Here is a 19,093-nt window from a genome sequence, read left to right as displayed (position 1 = left end):
CACACACACACACACACACGTTGGTGTGTGTACGAGCATGTTTGCATCGATTTGTTGTAAAATGTATTTTAACACGTATGATATGGTTGTATTTATTGCAGTATTTTTTTCAACAGTTTTATTCCAAAATACATCTCATGCAGCTCGAGCTGAATCCAATGATTTGAGAGCCAAACCGCTCGGGGTGGGGGGGGGGGGGAGGACATTCACTTTTTCTCACCAATATTTAAAATATTATTTAAAAATTTCTTGTCTGTTCATTGTCAGTTACAATTCCCTCCTTCATTGGAATTTCCATTTCAATCGTTTCACCACCACTGAGGCCCCGCAGTGGAGAATTTGTGATTCCATCATCCAGGATGAATCAGTGTTACAATATTGTGAATACTGATCACTGAGCACCTCATCTCCCAAAACTACAACCTTTTCATTCCTCAATAATTTTAAAATTGTAGATGGAATGTTTCAAAATGAATTCGATTATTGTCCTGTAATATACAAGGTCATCGTCCGGTTGCGGTGAGATTAGTTTGGAAGCGCTTGAAGGATTCCCATGAAAGATTCCTAATCAAAAATCCAGATGAACCAATGTAGGGGTCTCCACTGATAACTAACTGTCTAGGGAGGGGGGGGGAGGAGGTGGGGGCTCAGACAGAATACCTGGGTGGGGGGGGATCAGACAGACTATTTGTCCATGGGGGAGGGGCTCAGAGAGAATAGCTGGGAGGGAGGGGCTCAGACAGACTATTTTTTCCATGGGGGAGGGGCTCAGACAGCATAACTGTCTGGGGAGGTAGGGTGGGGTGCCGAGATAGCTTTTTGCTAAATACCTGTATTTGGGATTCGTACCTTTACACCACGTGCAACTCACCCAGTTGGACTCACTTCATGAGGTGGAAATCTTCAAACTGGTGCCACGGAGATGTCACCCACAGCCATGACGAGGTGAGCGCTCTCTCCGCAGAGCACGATCACAAACCAAGAGATCCGCAACAGCAGCTCTCAGTGGGGGGTGGGGGGGGGGTCGTAAATCTTCGGACTTGATTAGTCCCTCACCGCTCTCGCTGTAAATTAAATTCATGAATCCAATTAAGCTTGTGATATAAACATCGATTTATATTCCATCGGGTAAGAACAAAAAAAAAAAACAACAAAACGATGAGTTAAAAAAAACCAATGTCACCCGCAGGGTGACCCGTATCTTGCCAAAAGGTGACCACGTGTGACTTATTTAAGGTCACACTGAGGTGAACAGAGCTGCTATCCACCAGGAGCGACTCCTTGAGGAATATCTGCCTACGAGAGATTCCGATGAGAATCGTTCTACAGAGTAACCATGAAAAATATGCGTTTGCCTCATAACGTCACCAAATGACGTCATAATGTCTCAAGCTTGACATATCTAGAAAGCACTCATCGAGGTGTTCAATTTGAGGTACTACACGATATGGTTCCTAAAACTTGAAAATTTGACCTCGGGGTCAAATATGTTTGACCTCAGGCACTAACCATGAAGGTCAAGGCCAATCGCCACCAAAAACTAATCAGCTGAGCGCCAGACCATATACTACATTCCCATAAAGTTTGGAGATGATTCGATTAAAATTACTCCAAAAATAAGGGTTTCGTCGACCTCCATTATTTTCCGCAAAGTGACCTTGACCTTTGACCTTGACCTTGACCTTTATGTGTGCTGAAGGGTATTGTAATAATACTACGATATGTGTACCCACAAGAGTTTCCGATGAGAATTGTGCTCGACAGAGTGATATAAAGGTGAAAAATCCAATGATTACAGACAAACAAACAAAAAAAACTTACCAAGTAACAGATCTTGCAAAAACTTCGTTTGGAAAGATAATAAAACTCACGAATCAAAAGGTTCATGAACAAATCATAGCTTGGGATCAGTAAAATGCCACTGAGGCCACGCCCCCAAGTTCGAATCACCACCTCTGATTGGACGGTTCCCTCTGACCCGCCGTCAACAAACGCTCCTCATTCATGATTTAAACTCTGCAGCGCATCGTGGATCATGTTTGGTGCGTGTTGGGTGGCTCGCCCCATTCAGGCGCAACATCAGACCTGCCTGTGTGCATTTCACGTAGTCATTGTCACCTTCAGCCATATCACAGCATTTTTTATTCATTGATTACATTTTAGTGTGCTCCATTGTTTGTCGGTACAACTGTCATCTCCCAATTTGAAAAGCCAAGTTTAAAGGCTCGCTCGATGTTGGGATCAAATTCATGGTATTGTGAGTTTGTTCTGGATACTAAAGCCCGCCGCGCACAAACAAGCACATGTTTTCGGTGATGAATCTTGTAGTAAGCTCGTTTTGTCGTAAATTGCTGCACACTACACGCGACTGTCGACGACACTGTTGTTGGAAAAGAAAATGGCAATGAAGAAGAGATGTCGGGAGAGGATGGGAAGGGCGAAAGCTCTGAGCATCGGTGCTTCGGCACAAGTACTGGTGTACCAGGTCAACGGCGTGCCTGGGGAATGAAGCGGCTGTGGGTCAAGCACGAGGTGGAGAGAAGCCCGGCTCGGGGAGCAATTCAGATTTATTTTCCACATTTCAAACAATACCACCATTTTCGAGAAGAACGGTCTTCAAAAATCACAAAGCAAACGAAGTGGGAGAATGAGAAAAAAAATCGTAAAGTATATATATATATAACCGGGCATAGTGGCATGCGCCTGTAATCCGGCTACGCAGAGGCTTGGAGGATCGCTTGAGGACGGGAGCTCCGCGCTGGGCCGCGCTATGAGAGGGTGTTGGGCAGCTCGGAATCATGGCAAAACCCAATCCTTATGACCTTATCCCTGTGTCGTAAGAGGCGACCAGGGTTGCTTCAGGAAGGGCATCTGGCGTAAAACTTGTGCCAAATCAGTATGCAGATCATAACGGATGATCCGCTGTGGCGACCACTAATATATATATATATATATATATATATATATATATATATATATATATATATATATATATATATATATATATAACTAGAACGGCACTCGGTAGAGCGTGTACCTCCGTCATGCTGAACACGCAGAGTTTACGTTTTGTAGCCCATTGATAAGCCGGATCTGGATCTGAACCTGAAACAAAATCGAATTGGCTTGTCATCACCGAAACAACTCATCCATCAAGTTTTGTCATAACCCGTACATAACTGAAACATCATGCTGTGAAATATCGTTTTGGCCCCATCTGTCAATGGTGAAAAATCACGAAAAAAAAAAAAAGATTTTAAAATTCTCGAATCCAGATCCAGATTTTCACCAAAATCGAATCAATTTGTCCTCGTTACATACCCAACCTGTCTACCAAATTTCATCCGAATCCGTCCATAACTTTTTGAGATATCCTGTTCGCAGAAGAACAAACAGACAGACAAACAAACAGGGGTGAGAACATAACCTCCATGCACCTTCAGTGGCAGAAGTAACTACCAAACCTTCACAACTCGGTCCATGAATCATGACCCCTTACCAAAACAGAGGTGGATCCTTCGAGCCCCGGGGGGTGGGGGGGGGGTGATGGGGACCTCGTATGACATAACAATCAAGGACACATACCAGTGACAGCACATATACACCCACAATACATATAGATGCACACACCCAGTAACCAAGTACATGTCAATGTGATTCAAAGGCAGAAACTTTATCATGATAAGTTTTTCCAACACAATGTACCAAGAATGGCTCTTTTTTCTTGTTGCTGAAGGTATGCTAAATACTTAAGGAAACCCAGGTCAGGCTCAGGTTACTGAATTAAACTTTCATAATACGTTCCGTTTTGGACTTCAAAGTTCGCTATTTGACGTTTCTACCGGAAATCGTTAAAAGCTGAAGTTTAATTGGTCAATACATTGTGTCGTATCAGCGATCAATGGAGCTTGCTGCACACCACATGTCCATGCACGACTGTTGCTGGCAACTCATTGTAAAAGTTGAGCATGTTGAACTTTGTTGATGATCGTCGACGCACCTGAAAATCTTGTTGACAACGGTCATCAACGGCCACGTTTTACACGATTTATATCAGACTTTTACAGTCTAAGCTGTCACTGACGGTCTTGTTGCGTTGCATCAACTCGTGTGGTGCTTAATGGATGCACAGGAATCGGCGGTGGAGACAGAGGAAACAGAAATGATGTTCGAGATCTCTGCTTGCGTGAATCGGTTGTGCATTTCCGAGTCCACTCCGTTGCCATTCTGCTATCCGTTCCGTTGTCGTTCCGTTTGTAGTAAGGTCAGGACACGGCTTGAATCAAGTTGTTTATTCGAGATGATGCTGGGCGATCATGGGACACATCGCCATCTTGGCTTCCAATGACCGACCCCCCAAAACACTCACCCCCAGCGGTCACACTGCAATACATACCAGTGCCAATCACAACACTGTTATCCGTTCCGTTATTCGTTCCGTTATTCATTCCATCATCCATTCTGTTATCCATTCCATAATTAATAATAATAATAATAATAATAAAAACGATCTCTTATAATGCTTCATCTTCCTCTTTTCACACGTGTGGTTCTCATTACTGTGTCTCATTATTACACATTACTGTGTCACAACTCTTTTAGGACTTCAACAGACTGCTCTCAATTTAACCTTTCCTTCATACCTTGTCTAAAAAATCCAACTGTTACAACGTTTCTTCTCTCCATTCTCTTAATTTGCTTTTATTGCATCCATCAAGAAATGTCTTTAGTCGCGTTTCTGAACTAAGAATTTTAAAAACCCAGTTTGCGATGAATGTTCGCTTTCCATCAACCATTCTTTTTTTCCAATTTCAGTGCCAATTCACCCCTCTCAAAGCAACCATCACACTCTTCTCCCTCCAAGCCTGGCCCTGTGTGTGTCCACACAACTGGCCCTGGATTCTGTGTCCTTTTCTTCTGACAAGGTGGAGAGCTTGCTGTCAAACCTCGACTCAGATTCTGTAACCGGTCCAATCAGCCCACGTGTCCTAAAAACCTGCTCTTCTACTCTTGCTCACCCTCTCTCTGTTCTATTCACCCTCTCATTTGCTCAAGGTCATCTGCCATCTGGTTGGAAATAAGCAAACATTACTGTCCTGCACAAAAAAGGTGCAAAAACAGATTCCTGCAACTACAGACCAATCAGCCTTCTTCCTATCATCAGCAAGGTAATGGAATCCATCATCGCTTCAGACATCAAATCCTTCCTCTTCTCCAATGGCTTGATTTCTGATCAATTTGGTTTCAGACCAGGTCACTCTACCCTGGATATGCTGCTTCTGCTCTCCCAACAATGGATGGAAGTACTCAATGCCAGACATGACATCAGAGCGGTATCCCTAAACATATCACGTGCTTTTGACACGGTCTGACACCCTGCCCTGCTCACCAAATTTTCTTGCTATGGTATCTAAGGCCATCTCCACTCATGGCTCGCAAACTTCCTCTCCTGTCGCAGCCAACATGTGGCCCTAAATGGAGTTCTCTCATGACCTCTTCCTGTCCAGGCTGGAGTTCCTCAAGGTGGCGTTCTGGGCCCTGTTCTTTTTCTTGTTTTCATCAAGGATCTCTCCGACTCTCTGGAAAATCCTCCTTATCTCTTTGCTGATGACTCCACCCTCTGCCGTACCATCTTGCCGTACCGGCAAGCAGTAGCTTCTTCGCTCTCTGCAGATCTGGGTAAAATCACAAACTGGTCCAACACATGGAACATGTCTTTCAATCCTGACCAATCTCACACTCTCAATTTGTCTCTCCGAAAGGACTGTTTGGAACCCACCCCCCCCCACCCCCCATCTACTTTATCAACAATCCCCTGGAAGAAGTCCTTTCATTCAAGCTTCTGGGTCTCACTATCTGCCATGATCTTTCCTGGGAAAGCCACATTTCCCACCTGACCTCCAAAGCCAGTTGCCGACTGGGAATCCTCTGTCGTGCAAAGCCCTTCCTTGGCCCACCTGAGATCCTGACCACGTACAAAGCTTTCATCCGCAGCCTGATGGAGCAATGCTCTTCCCTCTGGGCTGGTGCTCCTGCCTCTTACCTTTCTTGGCTTCACGGTGTGGAAACCAAGGAATTTAAGATCATTGGTACCTCCCATGGTGAGGATGAGTCTTCGGGCCTCTCACTCTCTCACTGCAGGCAGGTCGGTGGTCTGTCTGTCTTCTACCATCTCCTCTCCGGTCTCGCCCCCCCCCCTGCTGTGTCTGCGATATGTCCCCACCCCCATATTTCCGCAGGGTGCTCAAGGTCCACCAGCAACCCCCTTCTGGTAAAACTACCAAAATCACAAATCACTGCTCACCTTCACTCTTTTATTCCTCTTTTTCCCCGCCTTTGGAATAAACTCCCTCACTCTATTCAATCCCATTCTTCCCTCCAGGCCTTCAAAGCAGCAGTTCACCACCACCTCTTGTCATCCCCCATCCAAATCCTCGATCTTTTCTACCCTCGTTAATCCACCCCAAACCCACCTCCTTCAAATTCACTGCTTTCCTTCCTGAAAGTCCCTGTAATGTCCATCTTGTATACTCCGTGTTCACCGCCCAATCCCTCTCCCTTCCACAGATCTCCTAATGTCTGTTTCCCTCTGTTTTGTCCTCCCCTCTCCCGGCCCTCTTGTCTCATGCCCCCCTTGCTGTGCATTGTGTGTTAGCTCTCACACGAACCTTGACAATGTAAACAAGATTTTTAAAAACTAAAAAAAATCCATTCCGTTATACCTTTTGTAAACCGTTCCATTATCCACTCCATAATCTATTCTGTTATACTTTCTGTAGTCAGTTCCAATATCCATTCCATTATCCATTCCGTAATCCATTGTCACCCATTCCGTAATCCGTTCTGTTATCCATTCTGTAATCTGTTCCGTTATCCATTCCTTCATCCATTCCAATATCCATTCAGTAATCCGTTCCATCATCCATTCAATAATCCATTCTGTTATCCATTCAATAATCCGTTCCGTTATCCATTCTGTAATCTGTTCCAATATCCATTCCATTATCCATTCCATAATCCGTTCCATTATCCATTCCATAATCCGTTCCGTAATCCATTCCATAATCTGTTCCGTAATCCATTCTATAATCTGTTCCGTAATCCGTTCCATAATCCATTCCATAATCTGTTCCGTAATCTGTTCCGTTATCCATTCCATAATCCATTATTAGTAATCCGTTATCCTTTCTGTCATCCGTTGTTCGTAATCTGTTATCCTTTCCGGTATCCTTTCTGTAATCTGTTATTCGTAATCTGTTATCCTTTCTGTAATCTGTTATCCTTTCTGTTATCCTTTCTGTAATCTGTTATTAGTAATCTGTTATCCTTTCTGTAATCTGTTATTTGTAATCTGTTATCCTTTCTGTAATCTGTTATTCGTAATCTGTTATCCTTTCTGTAATCTGTTATTAGTAATCTGTTATCCTTTCTGTTATCCTTTCTGTAATCTGTTATTTGTAATCTGTTATCCTTTCTGTAATCTGTTATTCGTAATCTGTTATCCTTTCTGTTATCCTTTCTGTAATCTGTTATTCCTAATCTGATATCCTTTCTGTAATCTGTTATCCTTTCCATTATCCTTTCTGTAATCTGTTATTCGTAGTCTGTTATCCTTTCTGTAATCTGTTATCCTTTCCATTAAGCTTTCTGTAATCTGTTATCACACGTAATCTGTTATCCTTTCTGTAATCTGTTATCCTTTCTGTAATCTGTTATCCTTTCCATTATCCTTTCTGTAATCTGTTATTCGTAATCTCTTATCATTTCTGTAATCTGTTATTCGTAATCTGATATCCTTTCTGTAATCTGTTATTCGTAATCTGTTATTCGTAATCTGTTATCCTTTCTGTAATCTGTTATTCATAATCTGTTATCATTTCCATTATCCTTTCTGTAATCTGTTATTCATAATCTGTTATCCTTTCTGTAATCTGTTATTCGTAATATGTTATCCTTTCCGTTATCCTTTCTGTAATTTGTTATCCTTTCTGTAATCTTTTATCCTTTCTGTAATCTGTTATTTGTAATCTGCTATCCTTTCCGGTACACTTTCCATAATACGTTATTTGTAATCTGTTTTCCTTTCCATAATAAGTTATTCGTAATCTTTTATCCTTTCCATTATCCGTTATTCGTAATCTGTTATCCTTTCTGTAATCTGTTATTCGTAATCTGTTATCTTTTCCAGTATCCTTTCCATAATACGTTATTCGTAATCTGTTATCCTTTCCATAATACGTTATTCGTAATCTGTTATCCTTTCCATAATACGTTATTCGTAATCTGTTATCCTTTCCATAATACGTTATTCGTAATCTGTTATCCTTTCCATAATACGTTATTCGTAATCTGTTTTCCTTTCCATAATACGTTATTCGTAATCTGTTATCCTTTCCATAATACGTTATTCGTAATCTGTTATCCTTTCCATAATACGTTATTCGTAATCTGTTTTCCTTTCCATAATACGTTATTCGTAATCTGTTATCCTTTCCATAATACGTTATTCGTAATCTGTTATCCTTTCCATAATACGTTATTCGTAACCTCTTATCTTTTCCATAATCTGTTATTCATAATCTGTTATCCTTTCTATAATCTGTTATTCGTAATCCGTTATCTTTTCTGTTATCCGTTCCGTTCTCCCTCAACTTCTCAAAATCCCCAGAGTGTCTCGAAGGCGAGATGAGAGGACGTCTATTTATTACGTACGGCCGAATTAGAAGGGCGAAATTGAGAATGGGGAAGGAGAAAGAATTTGGGGGTGGGGTGAGGTTTTCCCCATCCTCGTTAACCGAGTTCCCAGAGTCGTGATTAAAGAAGGGAAATCGGTTGGAAGGAAGTGGTGGAGTTGAATAATGTGGAGGCGGTGTAAAGTCATCGCTTCCTGACCATTGTGTAACGGTCATTGTTCAAGTAATGTTTCGTTGTTTTTAGATCCTCGTGGAGGATCTCCAAGTCTTACTCTCGTTTTTGTTCTTCATCTTCTTCTTGTGGACTTTTTTGTTTCACAGCCTACAGTTTTCATCGAAACTTCCTGAAACTTGGCATACATATGTAAAAATACCCTGCGCAGACAGTAACCATCTCCGATTTTGAAAATTCCTCCCAGAAAAAAAATTATGACGTCAAAATATCTCCGCTAATGGCAATCACCTAAAATATTATCTCCGAAACTCGGCAAGCTTTTTGAATTTTGCTTGCGTGAATCGAACAGGGCATTAGCAGAGATGAATTAACGCACATATGATACATCACTATGACGTCATATCAATTTTATGACGTCATTCCTATTTTTTTGACATTTTTTTGTTTCACAACCCAGAGTTTTCATCGGATCTTCGTGAAACTTGCCGTGTATATGCAGAAAGCCCACGCGCAGGCAGTAACCATCTCCGATTTTGGAAATTCTTCCTAGAAAAAAAAAGTTGACGTCATAATATCGCTGCTAATGGAAATCGCCAACACCATTATCTCAGAAACTTGGCAACCCGTTTGAAATTTGTTTGCGGGAATCAAGCCGGGCGTTAGCACGGATAATTTATCGTGAACCTGATACGTCACAATGACGTCATATTCGTTTTTATGACGTCATCATTAAGAGGACGAGGATCTTAGCTCATTTGAGCTTGTTTTTTCCCCCATTGCACTGCATTTATACATGATGAATGGCTGTATATGTATATATATATATATATATATATATATATATATATATATATATATATATATATATATATATATATATATTCACGTTTAGCGGCCATGGCAATATCGTTAGTAGTAGCATCCTTTCAGAGAACAAGGCTTTCATTGAAAATAAAAAAAACAACAACCCCCAAAACGATGTTGTTACCTTTAAGTTGTTGCTTTAGGAATGGATCGTGTTTATTGTGTTATTTTGACGGACATGGATCACTGGAATACATCATGCGAAAGAGGAAGTGAAGGGTTGATTGGCGGTGCGGAGTTGTCTGTTGAACAAAGGAAACCAACGCACGTGAAAAAGACAAATGTGTGAGAGTGAGGAACCTGAAGTAAAAACCATTTCCCAATTCCTTTCACCAGAGCCGCGGTTTGTGTCCTTGCGCTCATTCGAGCTCGGCCTGAGGCGAGCTTGCCGCCATCATGTTGCCGCTAACCGAGTTCCCAGGATTCCAACTGGTTTGTGAAAAGTCGAACTTCTCTCACGAGAAGACGAAACACCAAGAGCAAATCAAGAAGCATTACTTTAACTTTCGGGTAAGCATCTAGTAACATTCAATACAATATGACGTTTTGATGCTGGCTTTGTGTTGTAGATCTACGAGGATCTAGATTCACCACCTAGAATACTGTACTTTCGTACGCGAGTTGTACAGTGCACAGTGACTGTGGTGTGTAACTCGCTTGATACCTCATTAAGGGTTCCCATGTTATCCCCACCAACCTGATGAAAATGCCCTCTAATGTTAAATGTGTTTCCTGCTGTCTGTTTGCCTGCATTGCTGTTGGTTACCTGGCATCCAGGTGCAGCTGTTCATCCCTGAATGTGGAAGATTACCCAAAGAAATGAGTCACCTGCTTTCCCAACTTCCTCCGTACTACCTTGTTCGTGGTTTACCTCTCACCGCCCTCCTGCAGGAGGATTTCATCGAAAGATTCGTCCGCCGGGGTTGGTTGGTGTTCAAATGGATGCATTTTGAGTTGGCTTGCTCGAATTGAAAAGGGGATGGAAAGGGGTATTCTCACTGTCTTCAGCAGTCTTAACTCTGCAAGCATTGGTGCAATCTGATCTTATTAAAACGAAATAAATAATAATTGACAACCTATGGAAGCTTCCTGAACTACACCTTTATTCCAACACAGGTGTGCCGGCTGGGTAGGGCTTGAAAAATCCAAAAAGCTTTCAGGTACTGAAGAAATGTGTCCAAAAATCACTTGAGATAAGCCTTTGTTACTGGGTTTTTATTTTGGGGGTTTTTGTATACCTTGTCGAGGCTCATATGAGAGCTAACACACAGCGCACTGCAAGGGGGGGCATGAGACAAAACAGTGGGGAACAGACATTAGGAGATCTGTGGAAGGGAGAGGGATGGGGACCACGGGGTATACAAGATGGACATTACAGGGACTTTCGGGAAGGAAAGCAGGGAATTTGAAGGAGGTGGGCTTGGGTGGATTATCGGGGGTAGAAAAGATCGAGGATTTGGAGGGGGGATGATAAGAGGTGGTGGTGATGAGCTGTTTTGAAGGCCTGGAGGGAAGAATGGGAATGAATAGAGTGAGGAAGTTTATTCCAAAGGTGGGAAAAAAGAGGAATGAAAGAGTGAAGGTGAGCAGTGATTCGTGATTTTGGTAGTTTTACCAGAAGGGGGTTGTTGGCGGACCTTGAGCGCCCTGCGGAAATGTGGTGGGGACAAATCGCAGAGAGAGCAGGGGGGGGCGAGGCTGGAGAGGAGACAGTAGAAGACAGAAAGACCACCGACCAACCTGCGGTGAGACAGCGAGAGGCCCAAAGACTCAGCCTCATTGCGGGAGAGGCCAATGATCCTAAATGCCTTGGTTTCCACAGCATGAAGCCGATAAAGGTGGGAGGCAGGAGCACACTGTCACTGCGTAAGTGATGAAGTCCTTGGGTTTGAGTCTCAAGTTGAGTCAGAATTTTTTCACACCAGCCCCACACACAAATTTATTCCTGTTTATTAAATTTCTATGTGAGGTTTGTCTGTAATACACACACACACACACACACACACACACACACACACACACACACACACACACACACACACACACACACACACACACACACACACACACACACACACACACACACACACACACACACACACACACGGTCTGTTTAGCAGCACGTAAACGTAAGACATTGGCCTTTGTAAATCTTTCATTGTGAGAAAGCGCTGAGGATATCCGAAGATTCAATAGCTCATTGGGCTGTCACCGCGTAAGTGATGAGGTCCTTGGGTTTGAGTCCCGGGTTAAATCTGAATTTTTTCACACTGACTCCTCGTGGGTTAAAACTGCTTAGTAAACGTAGTTCAGTTAGCTCCTTAATATTTCTTTAGAAGAAGCATAACCTACTTAATTGTGAGTTTAGATACGCATCGTTATAACGTGCAGATAGATGTTTGTTTTCCCTGATCTCCTGTTCTATCCCCCACATCTAACCTCTGGTTACGTGTTTTTATGATCTTTTCCTCGATTTAAATGTTCTCTTTCCAAAGGGCACACACGAGCCTTAAAGCTCAAGATACCATGGGAGTGTGTGTGTGTGTGTTTATATATTTTTTGACACATTTGTGCTGTCCTTTCAGGCTCTGTTTGTGCATTATCATATGACACACGGATTGATCAAGATGACTCTTTTGCTCTGTTACCCACAGGTAAATCATGATGTCTCTTCTGTTGGCTGCTCTTAGAGAACCCTTATTCTGGACATTTCCATCTGTCTGTTTGTCTGCGAAACTTTGGTCAAGCCTCGGGGCTAAACCACTCAACCGATTCCAATGAAATTTGGTAGGTAGGACCAATATTTGTGGGAATCGCGTGCTTTCGAATATGGGACCCCGGGCCCCAGCAACGGCACAGCAACGGCCCTTTAAAGTGGTCAAAAAAAATCGAAAAAAATAATAACTCTAAAAATCGAAGCTGAGAGTTCTGTGCGCAATCTGTCTTGCTCCCTTCATGCCAATTTGCAGCCCCAACAAAAAATATTTGTAGGAGGAGATGGGTTTTGGGCGAGTACATGTCGAACATTTCAGAAACGGTTAATTGCGAATATCTCTAAGAGAAAGAGTCTGATTTTGATGAAACTTGGGTGAAATGTGTACAATGTGGCATGTACACAAAAATGAATGGTTGCTATGCACACCTCCGTTGCTTAGCAACAGTTAAAATACTTTATCGTACATCGTACACTTATTGTGGACTGTACAAAAAAATCAATACCTCCGAAACTGGACCTCCGAGGGACCTGTTTTTTTTGTGCCCAAGGAGAATGTCTTACAGCATCATATAAAAAAATAAAATCTTTAACGAATAGATAAATGGAATTACCAAGGCTGCCATTTGTTAGAGTCTCTTTGGAAACATGCCTGAAATTTCACAAGGTGGGTTTCTGGGCGCAAACTAAGAGGGCTGTGATAATCATATTTATTGTGCTAAATTGATTGATAGCATGTACATGAATATCGCTCGTCGCGTCGGCCAGCTTTCCATCGAGAGCGAGCAGCCATGTCGCCGACCGGTTTGTTCTGATATCAATTAGTTCCATAATAACAAATTCTTATCTTGGCTTTTATGCATTTTTACAGAAATGGAGATGTCAAATGATGTTCAAAGTGCTTTTTCTTTTTCTGTCTGATTCTTTGATGATGTTTTGACATGGTGGTCCAAAGAATGATCTCTGTCTGACTTCTGCGCTGTAACATGATGATCAATTTTTAGTGAATGAGCCAAATTATCTGGTGGGGTTTTTTTTTTGTTTGTCTTGTTTGCTCATTTACGATTGCAACCTGTGTCTGGTTACTTTGTTTTTCTTTTTTTGTATCCATGGAAGAGGTTCGTGGAAGAGCTAGAATGGGTACACTGAACGGATCAGGACACAGCATGATAAAAAGAACAGTTGAGAGCGAGGGGGGAAACATCAATGGCAGAGTTGAAGGCTGAGATAGAGGCACACTTGGACAAACAATGGGTGTGGGGAGGAAGGAGGGGGCATTGGGGCAGGAGAGGATGCATAGGGTGGACCAAGATGGATACAGATAGAAAATCTCAAGAGGGAAACTGGAAATTTTGAAGGAGGAAGTATTGGGGTGGGGTGGGGCGTAATGTGGGTGAGCGGGGGTTGGGGGAAGTTTAATGAAGGTAGAAAATATGGTTTTGGATTGGGGATGATCTGAGAGGGTGGTGAACAGCTGTCCTGAAGACCTGGAAGGAAGAATGAGATTGAAGAGAATGTGGAAGTTGGTTCCACAGGCAGGAGAAAAGAGGAACAAATGAGTGTAGGTGAGCAGTGATCCTGGATTTCAGTAATTTAACCAGAAGGGAGTTGATGGTAGACCGAGTGTGCCCTGTAGAAACCTGGTAGGGACAAAGCATGGAATGGTCAGAGGGTGCAAGATCAGAAAGGAGGCAGTAGAAGTCAGAGACACCACTGACCTGTCTGTGATGGCATTGTGATTGATCCATAGACTCGGCTATTGAGAGATTCCAATAATCTTGAAGGCCTTGGTTTCCACGGCATCAAGCTGAATAAGGTGTGAGGCCAGGGTGCCAGCCTGGAGGGGAGAGCAGAACTCCATGAAGCTGCGGATGAAGGCTTTGTCGATGAACAGGAGTTCAGGTGTGTGTGTGTGTGCCAATGAAGGACCTTGTATGACTGAGGATGCCCATTTGGCAGCTGGCTTTGGAGGCCAACTTTGAAATGTGGTTTGCCCAAGAAATATCATGGCTGATAGTGAGATCCAGGAGTTTGACTTGCTGAACTTTCTCAAGACTATTGTTGAGAAAGTAGATGGGAGGGGGTGGAGGCGGGGTGGGGGGGGGAGTGGGCTGCCATGCACTCCTTTCTGAGAGAGATAGTGAGAGTGTGAAATTTGTCAGGATTGAAAGACATATTCAGTGTTTGACTATCTTGTGAATTTATCAAGGTCTGAACAGAGTGAGGAGGCTGTAGCTTTCCTGTCTGAAAGGTGAGGGATGTCATGGCAGAGGGTTGAGTCATCAGCAAATAGATAAATAGGATTTTTCCAGTGAATGAGAGATCGTTTATGAAGATCAGGAATAGGACTGGGCCCAGAACACTTCCTTGGGGCACACCAGCCTTGACAGGGAGAGGAGATTAAAGTATTCCATTGAGAGCCACACGTTGGCTACGAGAGTAGAGGAAGTCATGAAGCCATATGTGGAGTTGGCCTTAGATGCCATCGGCAGAGAGTTTGGAAAGTAAGGCAGGATGTCAGGCTGTATCAAAAGCATGAGATATGTCCAGAGTGATGGTTCTGATCTCATGGCTGATTATGGAGGGCCTCCATCCATTGTTGGGTGAGTAGAAGCAGCATATCCAATCCAAGGTAGAGTGACCTGGTCTGAAACCAATTTCATGATTTGAGAAGAGGTTGTTGGAGAAAAGGAAGGATTTCATATCAACGGTGATTGTGGATTCCATGATCTTGTATGGAGACTTTGTTAACCCAGATTAATTTATCATTAAAGCTTGAAAAGCCATTTGCGAAAGCTGCTGAGGTTTTGAGATTCCATAATAGGTTATTTAAAGGTTCTGTAAGCCTAAAAGAGTTTCATGTCAAACTTGCTATCAAACTCTCCTATAACCCTTTTTTGTTTTGCAGAATATATATTTTAAATATGCAGTTTATTTTTCTCTATATTTATATTTTTGTCCTTCACCTTCTCCAAGGCTCTTTGTTGCTGAGCTTGCAGAAGGATACATATGAGACCCTTGGTTTGCAGGGAAAGCCATCAGTTTACGCTGGCAGAAAGCCCCTTCACTATGGTTTGTACCATATTCATTTTGTCATGAGAATGCACCTCATCCACATTTGGAACCAAGTTGATATCAAAAGCTTTGGAACATCGATGATACAGAGTACAGACACACACAGTTTTATAATCTATAAAGCTCAGCATTTCAGCAAATCCATGGTGTTTGTGTGTGTGTTTTTTTTTCATTTTTGTTCTTTTTATAATGATCTGAGGCTCATCATGGAACAGCTTTCACATAAATCCCATGCAACACATCAATGTACTTTTATTTGAATTACAAGGTCTGTCATATACACGGTCTGTCGAGTCGATGGACAAACCGATTGAACCGATTTAATTAGTTTCTATTCGACGTGGTGTTACTCATTTTCCATGGTGCAATCGGGTTCTAAATCGAACCATTTAAGAGGTGGATAGAACGTGAATCTCTGCTCGACCCTCATGGCCATACGAGTACGAAATTAGAGCTCCGACCTCGGGATGTCGCAATTGGCATACATATTCGCCCCTTAGGTTTCTTTGCCCAAACAATTGATTTTTTTTTTTCATTCAAACATATTTTGTTGTTTTTGTTTTTAACATCTTAACTTTCCCTTTCTTGTTCGGTAAATTTTTCAGCATATCTGTGAATTTCAATTACAATGCAACTTTCCTTCAAACACATCCAAATATGCCAACGTGGTGGTGATCAGGGCCGCAATTATTTTTCTGACATTGTCGAAGGTTTGTGGATGACTTTGTACGTGACACTTTAAAGATGACAAAAAAAAACCCCAACAATTAGATGCAAAACATGGGATTGCAATGACCTTTGAACCAATCGTTTTGGATATCATGTGCCATCTTTCCCGTGTAGTGGTGAACATTGACCTGACCTCCCCGACCTTCAAATCTGGAAAGAAGAACTATGAACGTGTCATCTGGGCCCTTGGAGAAAACCTCTCATTAAAGTTCAATGTGCTCGTGGCTGGGAAAGGCTCGAGTAAGATTTATTATACCTGCATACTATACCTGTTCTTGTTTGCCAAGGAGGGAAGGAGTGAGAAGGATGAAATCAGAACATTCTATGGTCATGCCATAACTATCTTTATATTGCGCAGATGATTCATAACTGCACTCCTCAAATTTATGTGAAAGCCCTAGATTGTTCACCAGAGAGTAGGTTTGTCTATTTTACCTGCATGTTTGATGACATGAATACAATAGCACTTGCAGATGAATCTTTCCTGGGGGTTGCAGGAGGGATGGATCATTCTCTGGCTGAGTTTCTGGCTCCATTTGGTGGCCACCCAGTGCTTCCTGAGTTTTCAACACAAACGGTTCTACCTCAGTCCTGTCCCACACTCCACAGCAATCAGCTGGCTGGGCAGGACATGGTGGGTTGTGGTGCTATTGAATTGTTTGATTGGCTGGGAGCTGTGACTGCCGGCATTTCTTGGTGAGTGATGTTGAAATTGGAATTATTTTGTATTTTCCTCTTGAACCAGTTTTGTGTGCATTTTTATTCTTAGGTTGATGTATTTATTAAAAGGTGTGTACCAAAGGTCCATGGCATGCACCCCTTTGCGACCGTTTGCTTGCAGTCTAACCTCAAGTCATGTCGTCATTTTGTTTTGTTCTTTGAGCCGAGAAGTCGTGCCATTTTTGGCAATACTGCCTGACGTCTTGTGCGTGTTTTTCAAGAACCTGTTTTGTAGTTTGGCTGAAAATCATGAAGTTGATATTTGGGGTCAAAGAGCTGTGCAGTTTCACACTACGAGAAACTTAGAGGGAACAAATTGAGCAACAAAGACTTGCAAGAGCTCTTTGTTCGTTCATTGAAAAAATACCATTTTGTTTCGTCATCCAAACGACTAAACAGCTCTTGGGAAAATGCATAGATTGCCATTCCTTTAAAAATCAAATTGTAATGCTCATGGAGGCGCTTATACACTTACCGGATCTTGGACAAGGACGTGATTAGACGATGTACAAATCAACACAGTATGTGAGATCGGAACTGGAACCCCAGCATCGCGAGCTGTGTGCTCGGATGAGAATTCCAAACCGGTCAACACAGGATGAATCAAATGAGTATTTGTCAAACAGATGGATGATGGTGAAGAGGATGAGTTACCCTTTCGGAATAAAAGCAGTATTTTTGGCTGTCTGTACTATCAAAGGGTTAATTCCGCCTGGGCCGAGCGAAGCAAGGGCGAGGCCATTTATTCCCGATATGTGAAACTCCCTGCAACCCATGCCTACAGAAAATACTTTTTTGAGCGCTGGCTGCATTTTCCAACCAATCATTATGCAACATTGTTGAAAAATTATCCATGGGTAGGCACTACTATGTTGAAAGTTTCATGTCAATCGCTAAAGTGGTTGCGGAAAAAATGAATTTAAAAGTGAGGGCTTTGGGTGATGTTCCACAACATGGTCAAGGGTGGTTGTGGACACCGCCAAGGATGGTTGTTGTGTAATCTTATACAACCTAAGTTGAGTACTCTTTCACCACGTGCATTGGAAAGACAGCGATTTTAATGCAAACATTTTCCCGATTACTCAGGCTAAACATTTGGTGACCACAGTTCAAGGGAAAGCCATCCAACAAAAGGCTTTGTTACATCAGTTTATTTATTTATTTTTGGCGAGTCCTTTATGTCCCATGTGTTGCCAAGCTTGTAAAAGCAGGATTTTTTTTTTCTTTTTTAATGAGAATGCGATTGTCGTGCATTTGACGATCACCATACTCATGTTGTTTGTTATGTTTGTCATGTCTGTAGCTCAAACCCACCTGATGGCTATCCATCGTCCCTCGGGTGTCCAGAACCAAACGAGAACATCCAGCAGGGTTTCCTGCTCAATCTGACAGGCCTCATCACTCCCGAAACGGTCTTGGAGTTGCTTCAACAAGTTCGGTAAGTTGCTGCCAAGTAGGACTGCAAGCTTGATGTTATACAAGTGGATAAGAAAAGGTAATTTTCAATTAGCACATGCCTCTGTCTCCGTCCGACCCATTTATTAGTACTACGATAATTCTTTCATTGCTTGTGTTATCGTCGTTGTTCCATATCTCAAGTCATCTTTCTTTCATTGTTCCAGAAACTTTTTCTCTGAACCCAAGTTTGCTCCATGGGCTGCTCTGACTGTCCATGGCTTTGCAGACGTACCGGTGGCTTGGGAGAGAGGAGAACACGGCTTCCACAAGGGGGGAGAAAATCTTTACACATTTATTGTGTTTGTTGATGGATCGTACTGGCTCCTTCGGGCCACTGGTACACAGGATGCCTGTTTATAACTTAAAAAAAAATTTTATACAAAAAGCTTATTTCTAGATTTTAATATCTTGGCTTTGGGGCCCGTCTGCATATTACATTTGGGGAAATGATGGAATTTTGACCTCCCCACTCCTCCACTCCACATTTTCCATCTCCTTGTGACTAATAAGTCATCATATCTTGAATGTCGGCACAAAAACTGAGGTAGCCTCTGGGGTTGTCATCAACACTGCACACTGTGCAAGAGCTTCCCCAGCCACCCATGTTATTGTTACCGGTGGAGGGTCATGAGGGGACTGCTCAGACCCACTTTCCAGCTGATGGGC

At 42.5% G+C, this 19,093-nt stretch overlaps 1 protein-coding gene across 1 annotated transcript in view; it reads left to right on the top strand.

Annotated features, from left to right (window-relative positions):
- Nucleotides 1–9,901: 9,901 nt before the first annotated feature.
- Nucleotides 9,902–19,093, top strand: part of RPP40 (ribonuclease P/MRP subunit p40) — a 10,624-nt gene continuing 1,432 nt past the window's right edge. Inside the window, exons 1-8 of the mRNA XM_085845956.1 lie at nucleotides 9,902–10,242; nucleotides 10,510–10,654; nucleotides 12,318–12,386; nucleotides 15,422–15,517; nucleotides 16,364–16,489; nucleotides 16,747–16,945; nucleotides 18,273–18,407; nucleotides 18,592–19,093. The exon at nucleotides 18,592–19,093 is cut by the window's right edge and continues 1,432 nt beyond it. Of these exons, the coding sequence (XP_085702082.1) occupies nucleotides 10,129–10,242; nucleotides 10,510–10,654; nucleotides 12,318–12,386; nucleotides 15,422–15,517; nucleotides 16,364–16,489; nucleotides 16,747–16,945; nucleotides 18,273–18,407; nucleotides 18,592–18,787 (1,080 nt within the window). The 5' untranslated portion in view covers nucleotides 9,902–10,128 and the 3' untranslated portion in view covers nucleotides 18,788–19,093. The remainder of the gene's footprint in view (nucleotides 10,243–10,509; nucleotides 10,655–12,317; nucleotides 12,387–15,421; nucleotides 15,518–16,363; nucleotides 16,490–16,746; nucleotides 16,946–18,272; nucleotides 18,408–18,591) is intronic.

The sequence above is a fragment of the Eptatretus burgeri genome, chromosome 11 (genome assembly GCF_056783735.1).
Source record: "Eptatretus burgeri isolate ZD-2024b chromosome 11, Ebu_testis_v1, whole genome shotgun sequence".
Lineage (NCBI taxonomy): Eukaryota > Metazoa > Chordata > Myxini > Myxiniformes > Myxinidae > Eptatretus > Eptatretus burgeri.
Note: the sequence above shows the minus strand (reverse complement) of the source record. Positions and strands in the feature narration are given on the sequence as shown.